We start from the raw sequence: 17,976 nt of genomic DNA, 5'->3' as shown, positions 1-17,976 counted from the left end.
GGGAAAATGTTACCTCAGCTCAGATATTTTCTCTCTGACCATACCCTTTCTTCCTTCTGTATTGTTATTGAATGATGTCTCTCAATTACTGACCTCTACACATATGAAGACTCATTTTAGCCGGCCTCACGGCCGCCAAAAAGCTGATTGCCTCACATTGGATTCACCCAGACAAACTCTGCCCAAAGGTATGGATTCTCACCTATCTTGATGTGATATATCTGGAGATATCCACTGCACATGTTTTAGGTGTTAATGAATCCAATATTGCAATTTGGTTGGCGGCGGTGGCAAAGTTAAAAGAACGCATATACATTTGGAAATTTTGATTACTGAATAATATATTATGTATGTAACTCACGTTGAGGTCCTGGGGTGAGAACGAGCGAGAGTCCATGTATCCGTTTTTCTTTTATAATTATCTCTTATTTTAAAGGTGACATGCATTATAAATGTCATTTTTCAGTCTCTAGCATTGTATTATAGTAATAGGAGTTAGTATCAATGTGTTTTAGTGTCTAAATACCATATTGGCGGATTGCTCCGATTCAGCTCAGACCATTTCCTGCTCCAGTAAATTAGGCCATCCTGATTTGAACGCGCGGCACACCCCCGAACGGGAGAGGGAGAGAGTGAAAGAAAGAAAAAAGAAAGGAAGAGATCTCTCCCTCTCTCTGTGGACTGACTGTCACTCAAAGTGCTTATGGGCGGAGCCAGGCCAGAACAGCCTGAAATCCTGATGAAAAATGATGGTTGAGTACTTGATTAGAAATATAAAACAATGAATTTAAAAAAAAAACGTACAGATGTCTTCAATAGACTCACAGGAATTGTCTAAAGTTGCCCATATAGTGCTAGGAATAGCAATGCATGTCCCCTTTAAGTCTGTTGGAAATGTTTTATTTTCATGTTATGTCTTGTTATTATTATTATTATTATTATTGTTGATGTCATGTGATTTGTGTTGTCATAAAAAAGAAATTGAAAAAAAAAAAAAAAGCACGATCAAGCTAAAATTGACACCAGATAGTCCTTACCTGTGATCGGGAGTAGCCTATTCCAAAAATAATATTCCAATTGTTTGATCGCCATCTGGTACATCCGATGTCCATTTGGTCCACGACATAACCCACCACAACATATGGATCGGGGATATTTGACGCGCTTCAATGCAACTGGGAGAACCGCTAGACTGGCCCGACAAAAGAAAAGTGAGCCCAGTGGTGCAGTGGTGATTTTCATAAGGGGTTGCACTGTGTTTTAATGATGTCACGTGCATGCGGACTCCCGCGCGCATGCACAAATGTTCCCTCGCCTGTGCACAGAACAGCTCTGACCAGCATTAGGATTATTATGTGCATAAATAGTAGGAAACATGTTTGTATAGGAAATTACTAGTTTTAGTTTAGTTTTTGTAAATATTGCCTTGAAATAGAGAAGCTGAAAAAGGTAGCGGGATGTAGCCTTCAATATATAAAGAAATGATATGGTCAACAGATATGGTGGACAGATATGGCGGAAAAACAATGTTTTAAATGTAATTGTAGTTACATTGTAGTTACAATTTCTTTAATTGAATTAACTTAAACTAGAAAAGTAAATACAAACTAAATGAACAATGTAACTTGTCATTTGTTTCACAAGAGTGGTTTCAAAACAGTCAAGCAAGCCCCGACCAATGGGTACAGTAAGACCTGCTTTATCAAAGCTATTCAATCTATTTAATAAATATTTGCCTTTGTTGAAAATGTTAGCCCTCTGTACAACACCCTTATCTTCCAGAGGAGGACAGTTTCCTTCTGAAGCACAACTTAAGAAATGTCTCATCCTTCCAGTCAGGACCATTTGTCACATAGTGAGAGGTTCCACAGCTCAAGCAAACCCTCACCAATTGGTACAGGGCTTGTATTTTGGTTTTGCTCTTCTCGTTCTTTGTTATGCTATTGTTATGCAAAGACAAGTAGCCAGGTACTTGGCGCACGGCATGAGAGTCGAGTGAAAGTTGTGAAACGCATTTTTGTGTGCATGTGCGTGCTTCTGCTCAGAAAGGAGGTGGAACGGCGTGCTACCGCGTCCCATGAGCACTGCACCACCGCCGGTGACATTTGACCGTTGCACAGGACAAGATACAAGGTTTCAAAGGGTGCTCGATACCGCCGTCTAGCTGGATGCGGCTGGTATTGCACTTTGGCGATCTCAACTCATTCCCTATGGTAACACCAAGGTCCCTGGATGAATAATGAATACAAATATCGGAAAAAAGGATCAAATAACGAGTATACTTGTTGTTGGCGTTCAAGCGTCGGCTCCCAATAACGAGTAAACTTGTTGTTGGCGGGGAAAGAGTTAATTAATAAGTGTAAACAATTTATAAAAATAGAATAGCGAAATTGGAGAATGTCAATGTCATGTTCAATATTTCAACATCATGAGACACTAAATCAAGTTGAACACAAGTTTATTTATTTATCATAATAAAATTAACTGTAAAACAAGGTAGATTAATAAAAATATTACAAAATGTATCACAAAAAAAAGTTAAACAAAGGCAGAGAAAAAAAGGCGTTCAAACAAAACAATACAACTAGAGTCCTGAAGTCCTATGACTAATATCCACAGAATAGATCATTCAAATCTTCACTTTATGAAAGCAATGTCAGGGATCTGTCCATCCGTCTGAGAAGAGAAGAGACATTTAATTTAGTTTCTATAATTCTTGTCTTTGTGGGTTATACTAAAAGTAATCATGGTACTAAAAGTAATCATGGTACTAGTGTTGTCACAATGACCAAAAGTCCAACAACTTTTTTGTTTAGTTTTTGTTGTTGTAGTGCGTTTGTAACTTGACAAGTTAAACTTTTGCCAGTGTAATGTGTTAGTGCCACTTTGCATACAACTGCTATCTGCTACAGGATGAGGGTAGAGGTGCCTTCAAAAAGTAATTTTCTTTGCAAATGTTTCCTTAATACAATAACTGCCACGCAATATCAGCATCTTATAGCTCTACCGCCGCGCTGTAACCGATGGGAGTCGCTCACCTTGTTTGCAGGGCTATAACTATTTAAATATTATAGCTATATCTGATAAACTATGGCCCATTCGACATCGATTATCTATCATTCAAGATGTGGGAAAGTAATACTTTTTCCATTCATACATTGTCGTTTTATACCGTGGTGAATATAAGTATAGTTTTAGAGCGGTCTGGGGTATTTTCCTAGAGCGCTAGTTATAGGCCCCGATTATACTTAATCCATTGGCATTTCGTCCCTACACGCTACAATAAAAAAAATTAGGGGGCGGCCGGGTAGCGCAGCGGACTAAGCGTCTGTCTACCACCGCAGAGACAGTGGGATTGAATCCAGCTGCCGCGGTACCTCCGGCTTGGTCGGCCGTCCATACTGACACAATTGGCAGTGTCAGCGGGTGGGAAAGCCGGTGGGGTGGATCCTGGTCGTTGTAAACAGCGACTCCTACAGTTCGGTCGGGGCGCCTGCACAGCGAGGGAAGGATCTGAGGGAGGTAGTGTGATCCTTCCACACGTTACACTCCCCCAGTGAGAGTCCGCGCTGCCATGTGAAAATAAGCGGTGGGCTGGCTACACATGTGTCGGAGGAAGCATGTGATAGTCTCCGCCCCTCCCAGTCCGACTGGTGTGCAACGACCAGGAAGGGGATTGGGAATTGCATGAAGGAAATGGGGGGGGGGGTCAAAACCAGGTGGCAGTATCGGGCCGTTGCAATCGCAGACAGAGTGCCAGAGTTTCCCAGAGCCTTGGTGGATGAATTATGAATATATTATGAAATAGCGAATAAAAGAAATAACGATCACAATAACGAGTTGACTCGTTGTTGGCGTTATTCGATTGGACGGCAATAACGAGTATACTCGTTTTTGGCGCAGAACCAGTTATAAAGGAACACGCCAATATTATGGGACATGTGCTTACCATCTTCTCCAGAGTCGGACAAGAAGACGGATACCAATTCTCACAGACTTCAATAGAACAGACACAAAAGTCTGGCACCAAGCAGAACATAGAATGCTGGTATTGTGACGCGATGACATTTCCTATTTTTGTTCCCTTCTATGTACGGTGCCTGCTGGACTGAGCAGAATTGCTTTTATTCATTTATTCCATGTTATAAACAGTTAATTTCACACCAATAACACGATTGTCAGTGAGAATTAGAAGATGCCAGATTGTCAGATCGGCATTGATTTGCAGGCATGCCGGGCATTCATTGGTTAATCCAAAAGTGATGTTTGCCATATTCTTTACTATTTTCTATGCTTTCAAGCTTTCAACATTAACTTACTGATAAGAGTAACACACAAACTAATACTTGAAATCTATCATACAAAATATTTAGTAATTAAATATAAATTATAATGAATTAAGATGCATGATTTTGATGTGTGGCATTTATTTTATTGGTATTTCTTTGGTATAGAGAACTGCAATATTAAACTTGTATTGATGTAAAAATTCTAGTATTGTGACAACACTACATGGCACCATATGAAATATAGTCCGTTGATGTTACCTTCAGCTTAGTGAACCTCTCTCCAGCTCTGTTGAAATCCCACGCATTATCCTGCAGACACCTGGAAGACAGGGCCAAGGTTTGAATCCCGCTAGAACCATTTCTGTGTTTGACCTATTCTGTCTAGCTTCCTACTATCTCAAAGAAAAAACATTAAGGGGAGTTTCAGTTAGGTATGTTTTTGGTACAATGGGGGAAAATAGCAGTGCCAATTCCAAAAAGCATTTGCATTATTTGAAAATGAATAAAATGCTGCCAATATGCCATAACTTTTTGCAACATTCACGTACACTTGACAATTCTGATGAGCACACATACACACGCACTTAAGACACTGTCACACAGACACTTACTTCTCGGACCACTCCAGGTTCATCCCAGACGTCTGTGAGAAGTGCGTGAGCATCTCCTGCTGCGTGAGGGTGGGCACGGGGCTGGAGGAGGGGGTGGGTGCCGGGGCCACAAAGGCTTTACGGATCTCCTCCGTGGTGGCCATCCGGATGAAATTCTGGTCGTTCACTATGCACAGACTGGAACACAGGCACAGGGCCAGTTAGGACAGAGCTGGCTTCATTGTTCAGAGTTAAATAGGTGTATATATACACACACACTTATTTTTAACCACATGAAGAGGGGAGCACAAAATAAATACAAAGGTGGAAAGCAGGAAGACTAGAAAGTGTCATTACATTGAGAAAATGCTATGAAATGCTAAAGAAACTAAACAAAACCCAAAGTCCTGATGACTGGATTAGGGAGCAGCCAGACAAAAGCCATGTGTCATCATGCAGAGGATACAGGGAAAGAGAAAAAGACGAAGAAATAAAAAGATTTACCAGGAGAGGTTTTAATGTAAAATGTATTTTCTTCATAATAAAAAAAAAAGCACAACTCCTGCAGCTAACACAACAAAGAAAAAGCGGCATTTGCCATTGGATAACAAGGGCTACAGGGAACTCGATATAAACCAAACCGGAGCTTGTTAAGACATTACCCAGAGTTTGCGGCAGGGACCGTGATGAAGACTCTGGAGAAGGCCATGGTAGAGTCACGCGATTTAACGTCCACTGCAGGAGAAAAACAGACAACACAAATCAGTATCACAACTAAGGAAAGGAATTTCCACACATTCCTTTGATTAATTCATCTTAAATTAAGGAAACTAAAAGCAGACTAGCCAAAAAATTTTTTTAGAGAAAAGGCAGAGACAGGATTTAAAGTGCTTTTATAGTTTTCTGTACAACTCAGATAACTGATGTTCCTGACAAAGATTCTATCTGGGATCGAAACGCTGTCTAATGTCTAAATAAAAGTATTTTGGGTGTGGCACCAGCGGAGGAGATGTCCCTGAGAATCACTGTTGAAAAACCACAGTCTCTGCACTCACCTTCTTTGAAAACACCGCTGACTGTGAAAGACAGTAACGTATTCTGCAGAGAAAAAAAAGCAAACGTATACAGAATTAAGATTTTGCAAGACAGAAATGGTCCATGGGGAATGGTTTTTTGAGGGTAAAATAAATACTGGTCGTCTTAAAATCATTTGTGGACAAACCGTGTAGGTGTTCACGTCGACGTTGAAGGAGGCAGTGTCGTGCTGCGTTTTGGGAAGCTCGTTGAGAAAAGCCACCACGTTTAGTCGCGTGTGCTTCAGTAGGCGAAACCGCATCGCTGGAAGAGAATGCATGGGGAAATATAAGACGTGCACAACACAGGAGCAACACAACACAGGCACAACACAACACAGGAGCAACACAACACAGGCACAACACAACACAGGAGCAACACAACACAGGAGCAACACAACACAGGAGCAACACAACACAGGCGACGCGCAACACAGGAGCAACACAACACAGGAGCAACACCACACAGGAGGCACAACACAGGAGGCCCCCAACACAACACAGGAGCAACACAACACAGGAGCAACACAACACAGGCATAACACAATACCACAATTAGTTTGATCCTAACCCTAACCCAGCCCAGAGCTGGTCAGACACACACTGATTTGATTATGTCTCGCTCCACGGACGTAACAATGCACAACAATATACCCGATGCTTAACACAATATCTGCCACGCAATTTGAGCATCTTATAGCTCTACTGCCAGCGCTGTAAGCCTATGGAGTCGCTCACCTTCTTTGCAGGGCTATAACTTTTTAAATATTATAGATATATCGACATTACTATGGCCCATTCAACATCGGGTATCTATCGTTCCGGATGTGGGAACGTTATATTTTTCCATTCATACATTGTCGTTTAATACCGTTGTGAATATAAGTATGTTTTTAGAGTGGTCTGCAGTAATTCCTAGAATGCGAGTTATAGGCCCGATGCATATTATACATAATCGATTGGCGTTTCGTCCCTATACACGCTACATTAAAAAATTCAAATGCATATGATCGGTATACATTATGCTCCATCATGCGTGAAGGAAAGGGGGGGGGGGGGGGGGCGGGGGGCGTTTATGATTCCTTGATTGTCAGTAACGGCTTTCTTTAGTACGACATCATACGTTGATCAGATGGATTGCAATGAAATAAATGGACATTCGAGCTGGAATGAACGTTAGATTACTCTTACCTGTGCCCGATGAGTCTGGAGAAAAAATATTCCAATTATTTGATTTCCATCTGCTAGATCCATTTTCCGTTTGTACGACGCAATAAACGCCGAAAGCATATTGATTCTTGCGTCTCGAAAGCGATCCAATGCACTAGAGTGTTGTCTGGATCCACATAACAAGAGAGCTCTGCCAGGAACATATTCACCGATGCACAGAACGCACCATCCTGTTTAGAGTGAGTGCAACATTGCCCGAAATCCACCAGGCGGCGGTATTGCGCCGTTGCAATATCAGACAGAGTCCAGAGTCTCCCAGAGCCATGCTGGATGAATTATGAAAGGCAATAGCAAATAAAGGAAATAACAATCCTAAAAACGAGTTTACTCGTTATTGGCGTTATTCGATTGGCGGGCAATAACGAGATAACTCGTTCTTGGCGCAGAAGCAGTTAATGCATATTGCCAGTCAAAACAGTCAGTTACCATCTGTAATATTTACATTACGTCCACTCTGTCTGCAGCAGGTCTCTGCTCATGGAGTGGCATGACCGTATAATAGTCTATGAATGCTACGCAAAGTGGGAGTATTGTTGTTCGTACAATTTGGAATTGCAAACACGAACCGCTGCTTTTATCTTTTAGATGATGCTAAGCCAGCTGTAGGTAACGTTAGCAAAGAGGCTGGATAGAAGACGTTAGCTCTTCATGCTCCACAGCATTTCAGAGAGATGCGGCCACATGTGGACCCGGGCATGTTTTTCAGAGCACTCAGCTTCAGGCACCTCAAGCTGGAAACATCTCAACTGTTGAGAGGCGCCGCTCACATTAAAGCAACAATGTATTTTTTTGTATGAAGTCCTGGAGCATGTCTGCCTCAACACACCACTCACAACCGCTGCTACAGCCTTCAAGTGGTCTGGAGCGACCAGCTAGACGTATGCCTGGAACAAACCAGACGCCATCGTTTCTTTGCGCACAGAACGCAGGATATTTTTTGCAAAAATGGAACACAAATATGCAACCACCTCAACCGCCAAGAAACCAAGAATTAGCTCTTCAGAAAGTCTGTGCAAAAAAAAAAAAAAAAAAAAAAAAAAGGACAGCACACAGAAGTAACCTCGCAAAGATGCTCATGGGAAATGTATTGAAAAACACAGTACAGCTTGCGACCAGCAAGTACCACAAATCCTTTCTGCACACAAGCCATATTATTGCAGATTCAGCTAGATTAGGAAACTCACCTGATTCTTTGATCCGTTTCAGGTTTCGACTGACTTTGTGGTATTCTGCCAGACTGCTCCTGTAGAGAAAACATATGTTTTAGCGTTTTCTCATGTTGCATGTTATTTTAATTAGACATAAAACGTGTAGCCTATTATTATTATTATTATGTGGTCAGCCTTTGTTCTATTCATGCGACAACTGAGTTAGACCAAGCAATATTCCCACAGCTTGGTAGTTTTAGCGTTTTCTCACGTTGCATGTTATGTTAATTAGACATAAAACATGTAGCCTAGGGGTGGACGGTATGGTCTAAAATTTATATCACGGTATAATTTGAAGCATAGACGGTAACGGTATATATCACGGTATCAGTGTTTCCGTTAGAATTATTTTTTTTGCCTGATAGGCAGGCTATATAAATAATGACATCCTCAAGGCATGTAGATTTATAATATTTTAACTTAAAACTAGGCTACTTTTGCTACAGTCATTATATTCCAAATAAAATAAGTCCCGAGACTCCGTGCTGCTGCCGACTTTAAATAAATCAAATGGGTGTCTGTGGGCAGTCGCCCGACATTAATAAACAGCAGTCTGTTATAATCACATTTTTATGAGCTAACGAATTCCGTTATATTGGACATTTGTATTAATTATATCAAGCGAAGAACTGAGAAATTTGGCAGAGAGACGGCAACATTATCGTGGGTTTGCGTGATGACTCTCTCCACCTCGCAACGACTTATTTGCAAAGAGAATGTCGCTGCAGAGCAGCAGATTCAGCTGTTTCAACAGCGCCCCCCACCCAACAGCTGAATTGCCAATGGCTGAATTGGAATACTGCACGGTGCCGGTACAGATGGGTGGGTTATGGTGGATTCTGCGGCTCTGCAGCTGCATATGCTTCTCGCAAAATCCAACATCCAGCTTGCGCTGCCCAGACGTCAGAACACTACACATCATAATGTTCACAGCAAACTGTAGTTGATCACCAGGTATGTTTTATTAACGTAGAATAATTCATATAAGAAAAACGATAGGTAAGATCTCTTACCTTTCTCCACTGGTTAAAAATGCCAGGAACTGAAATTGAAACTTGCTGTGCGCCGCGGTGATATGCGTTTATTATGAAATGACAATTGCGTGTTGACACGCCCACTGCGCGAAGCCTCCTAAATAACTTTTTCCAGTTTGCACATATCTATTATCTATGACTAATTCTATCTATTTTTAGGGGCAAATGAGAGTGAAATAGTCGCGCTGTGGTTACATGACGTCATTGCTATTTTAGAGCTGCTCTACCGGTTACAAGGTATAGTCAAAATCCATACCGTAGAACAAATTCATACCGTTTATACCGTCCACCCCTAATGTAGCCTATAATAATTATTATTATATCATGTGCTCGGGTTGGTGGTGCGCCCTATCCTACAATGCCGAGATGTCCCTTACACACAGAAGCCGGAACAAAACTTAACTATACCCAAAGATGACAAAATGCTGCATCAAATCTGCATCAAAAATTCCTCCTTCATTCCTTTCACACAGAACGCCATGAAGGGATAATGGGGTTCAAATTCTTGGCAGTGTGAACAGGGCTTGTGATACAGGAGTGTTTTCTTTAGTCATCTTATGAGAATGTGATGCTGTAACCTGTGATACTTGAGTGTTTTTAGTATGAGTTCTTTCCTCACCTGGAGGCGTCTTGGATGTAGGGCGTAGTGAGGGACAAGGTGGCTCCATCGTGGTAGGCATCCAGAAGTGGTTGTCTGTCCCCAGAGTCGTAAATACTGTAATACCTGAAACAGATTTTAACATGACTTAATATCAGGCTTACTGTGTATTTATGAATCAAGGTGGACCAAGTCTCTCCATGATCCCTTCAATACTCGCACCTTTCTGTGGATTTTCATGCATATTCAGGCTCATTGGTCATGAAATTGACTGTTTATGCCTCGACTTGAAGGATAACTTATAATTAATAATACCCATCAGTAATAGACAGGAATCATAAGATGGAAAAGGCAGGCACTCACTGTTGCAGGAAGAGAAGGATGACACCCTTGATGTCATCAGAACCAAAACAGCTGCCCTGTATCAGTGAAAGAGAAAAACATTTCAAGCAAGAAACTTGCATCAGAACCTGAATATCTGCAATGAATCAGTAAAAGAAAAAAATATTTTAGACCATGAAAGTCGGGTCCAAGTGCAGCATGTACACCATCAACTGTGCCCAGTATTAATGTTTAACTGTTTCTGCGCCAAAAACGAGTTAACTCGTTATAGTCCGCCAATCGAATTATGCCAACGAGTATACTCGTTATTGGATCCATTTTTATTTTATTCGCTATTTCCATTCATAATTAATCCTGCTGTGCTGTAGGACTGGGTGACACTGTCTGAGACCGCAGCGGTCCGATACCGCCGCCTAACGCCTTGCAGCCGCTATTGCACCCCATTTGAAACAATGTGGTTTCTTTTCTCGGCCGAGCTGAGCCGTGCAGGCGGGGTCTATACACTCCGGCAAGACTCCGGGCTTATATCGATGCATCGACTAGACTAAGGACTATATGTTATCGATCTTGCGTTGATCCGATAATTCTTTCCCTGCGATCGAAGCGTGTCGGGGTGGTGCGTGTGTGTTGGTAGCGATCAAAAGCACGGAGTGGCCCCGCGTCCCCATCTCCCTTTCATGCGTGCATGATGAAAGATAATACAGATAATCTAGCGTTGATTTCAGATTGATTGTTGATCCAAGCGAGGAATGGCAGGCAACGTGTTTTGTGAATTTCACTAAAACGCTGTTTTCGCGTCTTTTCCTGGGATTACTCAGAATCACTCAAACTATACTCATATTCACCACGGTATAAAACGGAAATGTACGGATGAAAAAATTATGTTTTTTGCATGTTGACCGGAAGAAACTCACTGACAATCGACAATGTTATTAGATCCATAGCTATAATATTTAATATAGTTTTAGCAGTTGCAAACACCGGCATTATCCCATTGAACAAAGCGCTGGCACAAACGGCCATACGCCACAGCGCCATCTGGCGATCATTGTGTTAAAGGAACATGCAAACATTATGGGAAATGTGACTACCATCTTCTCCAGAGTCAGACAAGAAGATGGATACCAATTTCCTCTCTGTGTGTTCAGTAGCAAGCAATACGGCTGCAAATTAATGGAAGCGGATACGGACCACTAGCCTAGCTTAAAACTGCAGGAGAGGTGTTTTTGGCCAACAGCTAGGCTAGTGGTCTGTATCTGCTTCCATTAAATTGTGCTAAGCTAGGCTAACTTGCAGCCGGATAGCTTACAACTGAACAGAGGGAATTAGTATCCATCTTCTTTTAATTTCCCATGTTGGTGTGTTCCTTTAACATCTTTTTGATTTCAACTACATTTCCATTGATAATATTAGATACGATTATAAAGGAGACATATTTTAGTCCTTTTCAACAAGTTAATATAAGTCTTTGAGGTCCCCTAAACATGTCTTAATTTTTTTGCTGAAGAGAAACAACTCAGATTATGCATTCTAGCAGCCTCTATACGCCTCTGTTTCAGTCCTGTTCTCATTCTAGCAGCCTCTATACCCCTCTGTTTCAGTCCTGTTCTCATTCTAGCAGCCTCTATACGCCTGTTTCAGTCCTGTTCTCATTCTAGCAGCCTCTATACCCCTCTGTTTCAGTCCTGTTCTCATTCTAGCAGCCTCTATACCCCTCTGTTTCAGTCCTGTTCGCATTCTAACAGCCTCTATACGCCTGTTTCAGTCCTGTTCTCATTCTAGCAGCCTCTATAACTTTCTGTTTCAGTCCTGTTCTCATTCTAGCAGCCTCTATACCTCTCTGTATACCTCACCCATGGGACCTTTTCCGCAATGAATAGAGTATTAAATTATTAAATGACATGCCTGATGCACATCTTAATATAAAATCAATATAAACCAATACTGTCCAATGAGCAAAAATCAGAAAGCCATTTATTTTACCTTGCAGGGGGGGATGACAGTGGGCGTGTCTACATCAAAACCTATGGTCGGGGGAAGGTCATGGCCATCCTAAAAAATAAAAAGAATAGGCAATAAATATAGTAGAGTAGACAACTTTATTGGAAATATTTTTGGATTAAAATTTTCAAACCAATAAAACAGACAACATTCAACACATGCACCTACATAAAACATTAAAAACATCAGTGCACTAATTAGGGATGCAAAAAGATAAATATTTCTGTCTTTAGGAGAGTTGTCAGGACTGCCCGCAGAATAATGTTCAGCCTGGCTGGGGCTAGCCATGGTCTAGCATGGTACGGGTATGATTGGGATTATGTCTCCATTGCATTGCTTGTAAACTCTCTGGTATCTAGGCAACCTTTCAAAATGCACACCACCAACTTTGGTACACAAGCTAAACCATGATAATACAACAATCCCAGCCAGGGTTTGTCCAGGTTCTAAAGACAATGGAGATTCGCACTGTGTGCCAGACAGGCCACAGCATAGCTAGACCCAGGCTAGTGGAGACAATGCATTAGTGAAGGAGGAAGAGGAGATGGCATGGGGGGGGGGGGGGGGGGGGGGGGATGCGGGACGGACGGACGGACGTACTGTTCTTACCAGTTTGAGAAGCCGGGGGAACCTCTGCTGCACCGCACTGGTACAGAAAGAAAAAGCCCAAGAGCAGTAAAGTTAGCATTGCAGACCAACAAACATACTATGGCACCTCGTACGCTCACCTACACAGAAAACAGGCTCTCCCAGTCAAACCTACTGAACTTAAAGTCAGGGTAAAGTGATTGTGGGGGCGTGGTCAGATCACACTTGATTGACAGCTCCCCCTCAGCTCAAGTGCCATTTTAATTTTTCCATTCAATCACTAGTACGTTTTGCTATGAACTACCAAATCTATCAAATGGATCCTACTTGGTTAGAAAGCTTTATTGACTAACTAGGTTAGACCACCCAAATCTGTGTTTTTATTTAACTATACCTCCCAGAGTATGGCGCTAATATTGTTAGTAGTTTCCATTCACATACATGAAACGGTTAGCATTAGCTTTGCTATGCTACACTTTTGAGCTACTATCAACTCTGGGAGAACCATGCTAATGCACTCTAATTTCTAATTTTATATTAGTATTAGAGGAGGATCGTGAACACAAAAATGGTGAAAAAACTGTCTAACTTCACAATTCAGTACTACATAGTCTTTTTACATGTTTTCAGCTATTCTTTATTCTTTAAGCTAGCCATTAACACTGACGAAGGAACACCTGTTCCGAAACATGTTTGTATCTCGTTGAAACCTGAGAGTGCTGGTCCGGCTTCCTGCTTTCTTCTACTTTCAGCTATTCTTTTCTAATATGTATAATGTGTTCAGAAACAAATCTCTGAATTTGCTTTACCCGGACTTTAAGCTTCAGTATGTTCTCTATAGACTGTGTCTTTGTGTGATATTCCCCTGCTTCCCCAAAATACCTTCAATTTAACATACAAATACAATTGCTGCTGATAATGATAATTGTGTTTTCATTTAAAGCTTGAAATGAGGAAATATCTCTTCCACCTATCTCTAGGTTCGCTTATTTGTAGTCAACAACACGCTAGGCTGCAGACTTCTGTGATCTATTCAGTCTAATGCTTAACTGTGCCATGTATCTGATCGCTCTGCTCTTCTGTGTTTATCACCGTCTGTACTATCACCTGTCACCTATGTTTAGTGTCTTTACTGAGCCATTGTCTAAGGCCCATGGAAATGTGATGTCTTAAAACTACCATTTACCACTTAAAACGGTTCGGATGAAACAGTCTTCGTCATGCATTTACACATCGTCAGCAGAGAGTACTGCTGAAATCCACATCACTATACTTTTCATACATACATTTTCTCACTGTAATACGTGAAACACACGCAAACAAAAAAATGGACTAACACACGAGATGGTAAACCTATCTCCCCAAAGTGTACTTACAGGTTTACTCACCTTCTCTCCCCCCACATACGGAGACATTAACAGGCCTCTGACAAGGGAACCAACACACACATACAGCATTTCCTTTTACCCCACACTAACTTGTACATAGAACCACATCTAGAAGCTTGGGACAGGAAGCACGTCTTGATTTGACCAAAAACATAAAAAGAGGTGACGCTATTGCCAGGAGAGAGAGAGAGAGAGAGAGAGGGGTTACCGCTAGTCTCGCTTTACCATCCCTCGAAATCTGGCAAGACGTTGGGAGAAAGGCAGAGTCTATGTCACCATAAACCAAAACAGGGTCTGGGTTTAAATGATTTATTAAATAAAAAAAACATTCACACACACAAACATACATCGCACTATCACAGCTGGTGAAAGGATTCAGAGGTGGCAGCAAATCCACTATGTGTGATCTGAAGGAGAAAGGGGAGTCGGTGTTTGTGGGTGATTCATCCAAGGTGGCTATCAGGAAAGAGATAGCTCCGCTCATAGAAGGAGAGAGAGAGGAGAGAGAGAGAGAGAGAGAGAGAGAGATTTCTCACTATCACAGTTGGTGAAAGCATTCAGAGGTGGCAGCAAATCCACTATGTGTGATCTGAAGGAGAAAGGGGAGTCAGTGTCTGTAGGTGATTCATCCCAGGTGGCTATCAGGAAAGAGATAGCTCCGCTCATAGAGGGAGAGAGAGATAGCTCCGCTCATAGAGGGAGAGAGAGAGAGAGAGAGAGAGAGAGAGAGAGAGAGAGAGCAGAGGAAAGGGACAGTTGGCTCAGTATGAGTTGGGGCCAGAACTTCCTCTGCTGATCCCCATAGGCTTCCCTTTCTGCAGAAGCTTAACGTGAAGCTGCTATCACCACCACCATCTTTTCCTCTACAGCCGAAACACTCTGTTCTACACTAACTGTACTAATCTACTGCAAATTTGGACCCAAGCATCTGGCCACAGAGGGAGCGAGGGGTAACGTGAGGCATTCGCCACAAAAAATTATTAAACCCTATTCTATTCTATTCCAACTAAGCTGGTGTGTAACAATGGTTCTCAAACGTCAGTTTCCGTTCTGTTCACAGCACATGTTCAGAACGGGTGAGTCCGTTGTTTGTTTCGTATTTCTGCTCATTTGAAATCTTTTCCAGAAGAATAGAGTCTGAAGGACATCCAGTGGAGAACACATTTTTCAGAGTAAGGGTGTTTGCTGCATACACACACACACGCTCCTGCATTAACAGAGAGCAGCGGAAGGCCTCCATTTTGAGGCTAAGGACCAAAGGACAGACAGACATGCTCTTTCGTTTTCTGGGCTTCATCATTCGGTTTTGATAATGCCAATTCCCCCTCCGCCTCTCAACGCCAATGGCTTCTCCTGTGTTGTCCCGTCTCCTTCTCCACTCCACTCGTGGTCACCCTCCAGTGAGACTGTGCTCACGGTGACTTTAAGGCTGAGTAATCGTGACTGTGCCTGCCTTAGGTTGTCCCGTGGTTTCTCTCCAGGTGGGATCTTACCCGTCATGGGCTAACCAGCCTTCCATACCCGCCTGTTGCAGGATGCCGATTGGACGAAGATGCTGTTGAGGGGAGGGGAGGCATAATTATCGGCTGCCACCATTGATCAATGGTTTGTTTTGTTTTTGGTCCGAGCTGAGAAATGGGTGAAGGAGGCTTCTCTCAACATTCTCTACTATTCTACAGAAATGCAATGCGCTTGAGGCCATTCCAGATTAGGGCTAGATTAGCTACTAGGCTTTGATGAGAGTTCCAAGATTGGCATTCTGCATGCCTGCTAAACCTTGAAAAACATCTGTTATCAGGACTGTGAATCACCTCAGTTTTCTTGTTTGTTTTGAAGATACTGCAGTTTTATGGGAAGACTAGGGGCGTCAGCAGGGAGAGTTGCTGGGAACAACATCACTGAGAACTTCAGCCCACTACGATTCCAAAAAGAAGCTTAAAAAAAAAGAAACAAGAGGTAAAAAGGGTGTAGTTAATCACCATCGTGCTCCGTTGTTCCCTTAAGAGTCAGTGAAAGGAAGCAATGTTTAGTGTCCAGCGTGAACGGAAATCCTGAAAATGTGGAGAAAGGCCTAAATGTGACCACACCATGTTCCAGGGAGAGAGAACATTATTGAAGGTAGGTTCATAATAAAGGTAGGTTCGTGTGGAACCTGCGAGATCCCCCTAAAATCTATCCTCTACTCCCGGGGACTTCCACCCATACCTACTGAATGGGCAAATCCAGATCACCATGTGAACACTGCTCCTTCTGGAGCATATTGGTTCCCACACATCAGAGGCTAGATAATAAAATACAATCAAATCCAACGCACCCGCACACACACACACACCCCGCACAATAGGGATGCCCTGATCATATTATTTTGACACCGATACCGATCACCGATCGTCTATGAGCCATATCGGCGATAAACTGCCGATACAGATAGTTTTTGGTTTTGTTATAGCAGCTGGCAGTATTATACTGTAGGTCTAACACAGGCATTCTCAAAGTCCGGACTCCGGTCCAGACCGAACCACAACTGTCTCTGGACTCTGAGCAAATTATACTTTTCATATTATGCATTATCTGTATTATGTGCGAGACAGTGCCAACAAGTCGAAATTATCCGCTATATCCACTACAAGCAGCGCCTGCGCATGTCCGACTGCTCCACTGTCTGTGTGTGTGTGTGTCCGTCTACTCTGCTTTGGTCCAATCACATTCCCCCACCCACAGTCTGCAAATCAGAGGCAGAGTAGGGCGGGTCTTCACGGCATGCTCGTTGTCTCTTTCAGCGACCGGCTGGGAGTGTATAGCGGAGCCGAGAGTACTCGTCTTGACTACACTTAAAGCCCTATGAATTCCATGACTTTTCTTGTGATCGCCTTAGCCTTCTGACTATCACGGTTATACGCACGGGTGCTCTCTAAAGTGGTTTGCGTTAGCGGCCGTTTTGGTTCTTTGTACTCTCCGCGGTAAGCTTAACGAACTCTCCATGCTTCTCTGGGTGATGAGACTTCAAGTGTCTTATCAAATTTGTTGTGTTGAAACTTTTTACATTGCTTCCCCCACGAGGTATTTTATCCTGACATACATTGCAGATGGCATTTGTTGCATCTATCTCAGACACTTTGTAATAGTTCCACACCGCCGACATGTTTTAGGTTAGTTAACATGTGACAATGACACCAACTCCGCTGAGAATCTGCTCATGTTTTTCGCGTCACCGATCGGTTTTCGCAATCGGTGACTAGAAAGCATTATAGGAATTCCCCAATCTCATATTTATACGGAATATCGCCCGATACCGATCGCTGGCCGATCGATCGGGGCATCCCTACCGCACACAAACAATCCCCCTCCCCCCAGTCTCTGACTGACCTGATGTAGGCGGCCTGGTCCTTGAAGAGGTCACACAGAGGGTTCCTGTCCAACAACAGCTCCACCAGCTTTAGGCCCTTTACTTTTTCCAGGTCACGGTCTGTCTTCAGCTGGGAGAGTGGGAAGAGGAGGCAGGGAGGAAGTGGATAAAGGGAAGAGCGATGGGTGGTGGTACATATCTTTATACACACTCCTTTGTCTTAACACTTTCAGAGCCCAAGCTTAATCTTGATTTACCACTTGAATGCCCACCATCCACTTCAATGTTA

General features: G+C 42.6%; 1 protein-coding gene across 1 annotated transcript in view; it reads right to left on the bottom strand.

Moving 5' to 3' along the window:
- Positions 1 to 2,441: 2,441 nt before the first annotated feature.
- Positions 2,442 to 17,976, bottom strand: part of nxf1a (nuclear RNA export factor 1a) — a 33,562-nt gene continuing 18,027 nt past the window's right edge. The window contains exons 10-21 of the mRNA XM_084331551.1: positions 17,708 to 17,817; positions 12,975 to 13,011; positions 12,348 to 12,416; positions 10,386 to 10,441; positions 10,044 to 10,148; positions 8,367 to 8,425; positions 6,102 to 6,217; positions 5,935 to 5,977; positions 5,542 to 5,614; positions 4,901 to 5,077; positions 4,548 to 4,608; positions 2,442 to 2,676 (exon numbers count right to left, since the gene is read on the bottom strand). Coding sequence (XP_084187677.1) covers positions 2,638 to 2,676; positions 4,548 to 4,608; positions 4,901 to 5,077; positions 5,542 to 5,614; positions 5,935 to 5,977; positions 6,102 to 6,217; positions 8,367 to 8,425; positions 10,044 to 10,148; positions 10,386 to 10,441; positions 12,348 to 12,416; positions 12,975 to 13,011; positions 17,708 to 17,817 — 945 coding nt within the window. The 3' untranslated portion in view covers positions 2,442 to 2,637. The remainder of the gene's footprint in view (positions 2,677 to 4,547; positions 4,609 to 4,900; positions 5,078 to 5,541; positions 5,615 to 5,934; positions 5,978 to 6,101; positions 6,218 to 8,366; positions 8,426 to 10,043; positions 10,149 to 10,385; positions 10,442 to 12,347; positions 12,417 to 12,974; positions 13,012 to 17,707; positions 17,818 to 17,976) is intronic.

This window comes from Notolepis coatsorum, assembly GCF_963971535.1.
Source record: "Notolepis coatsorum genome assembly, chromosome: 16".
NCBI classification, from domain to species: Eukaryota; Metazoa; Chordata; class Actinopteri; order Aulopiformes; family Paralepididae; genus Notolepis; species Notolepis coatsorum.
Note: the sequence above shows the minus strand (reverse complement) of the source record. Positions and strands in the feature narration are given on the sequence as shown.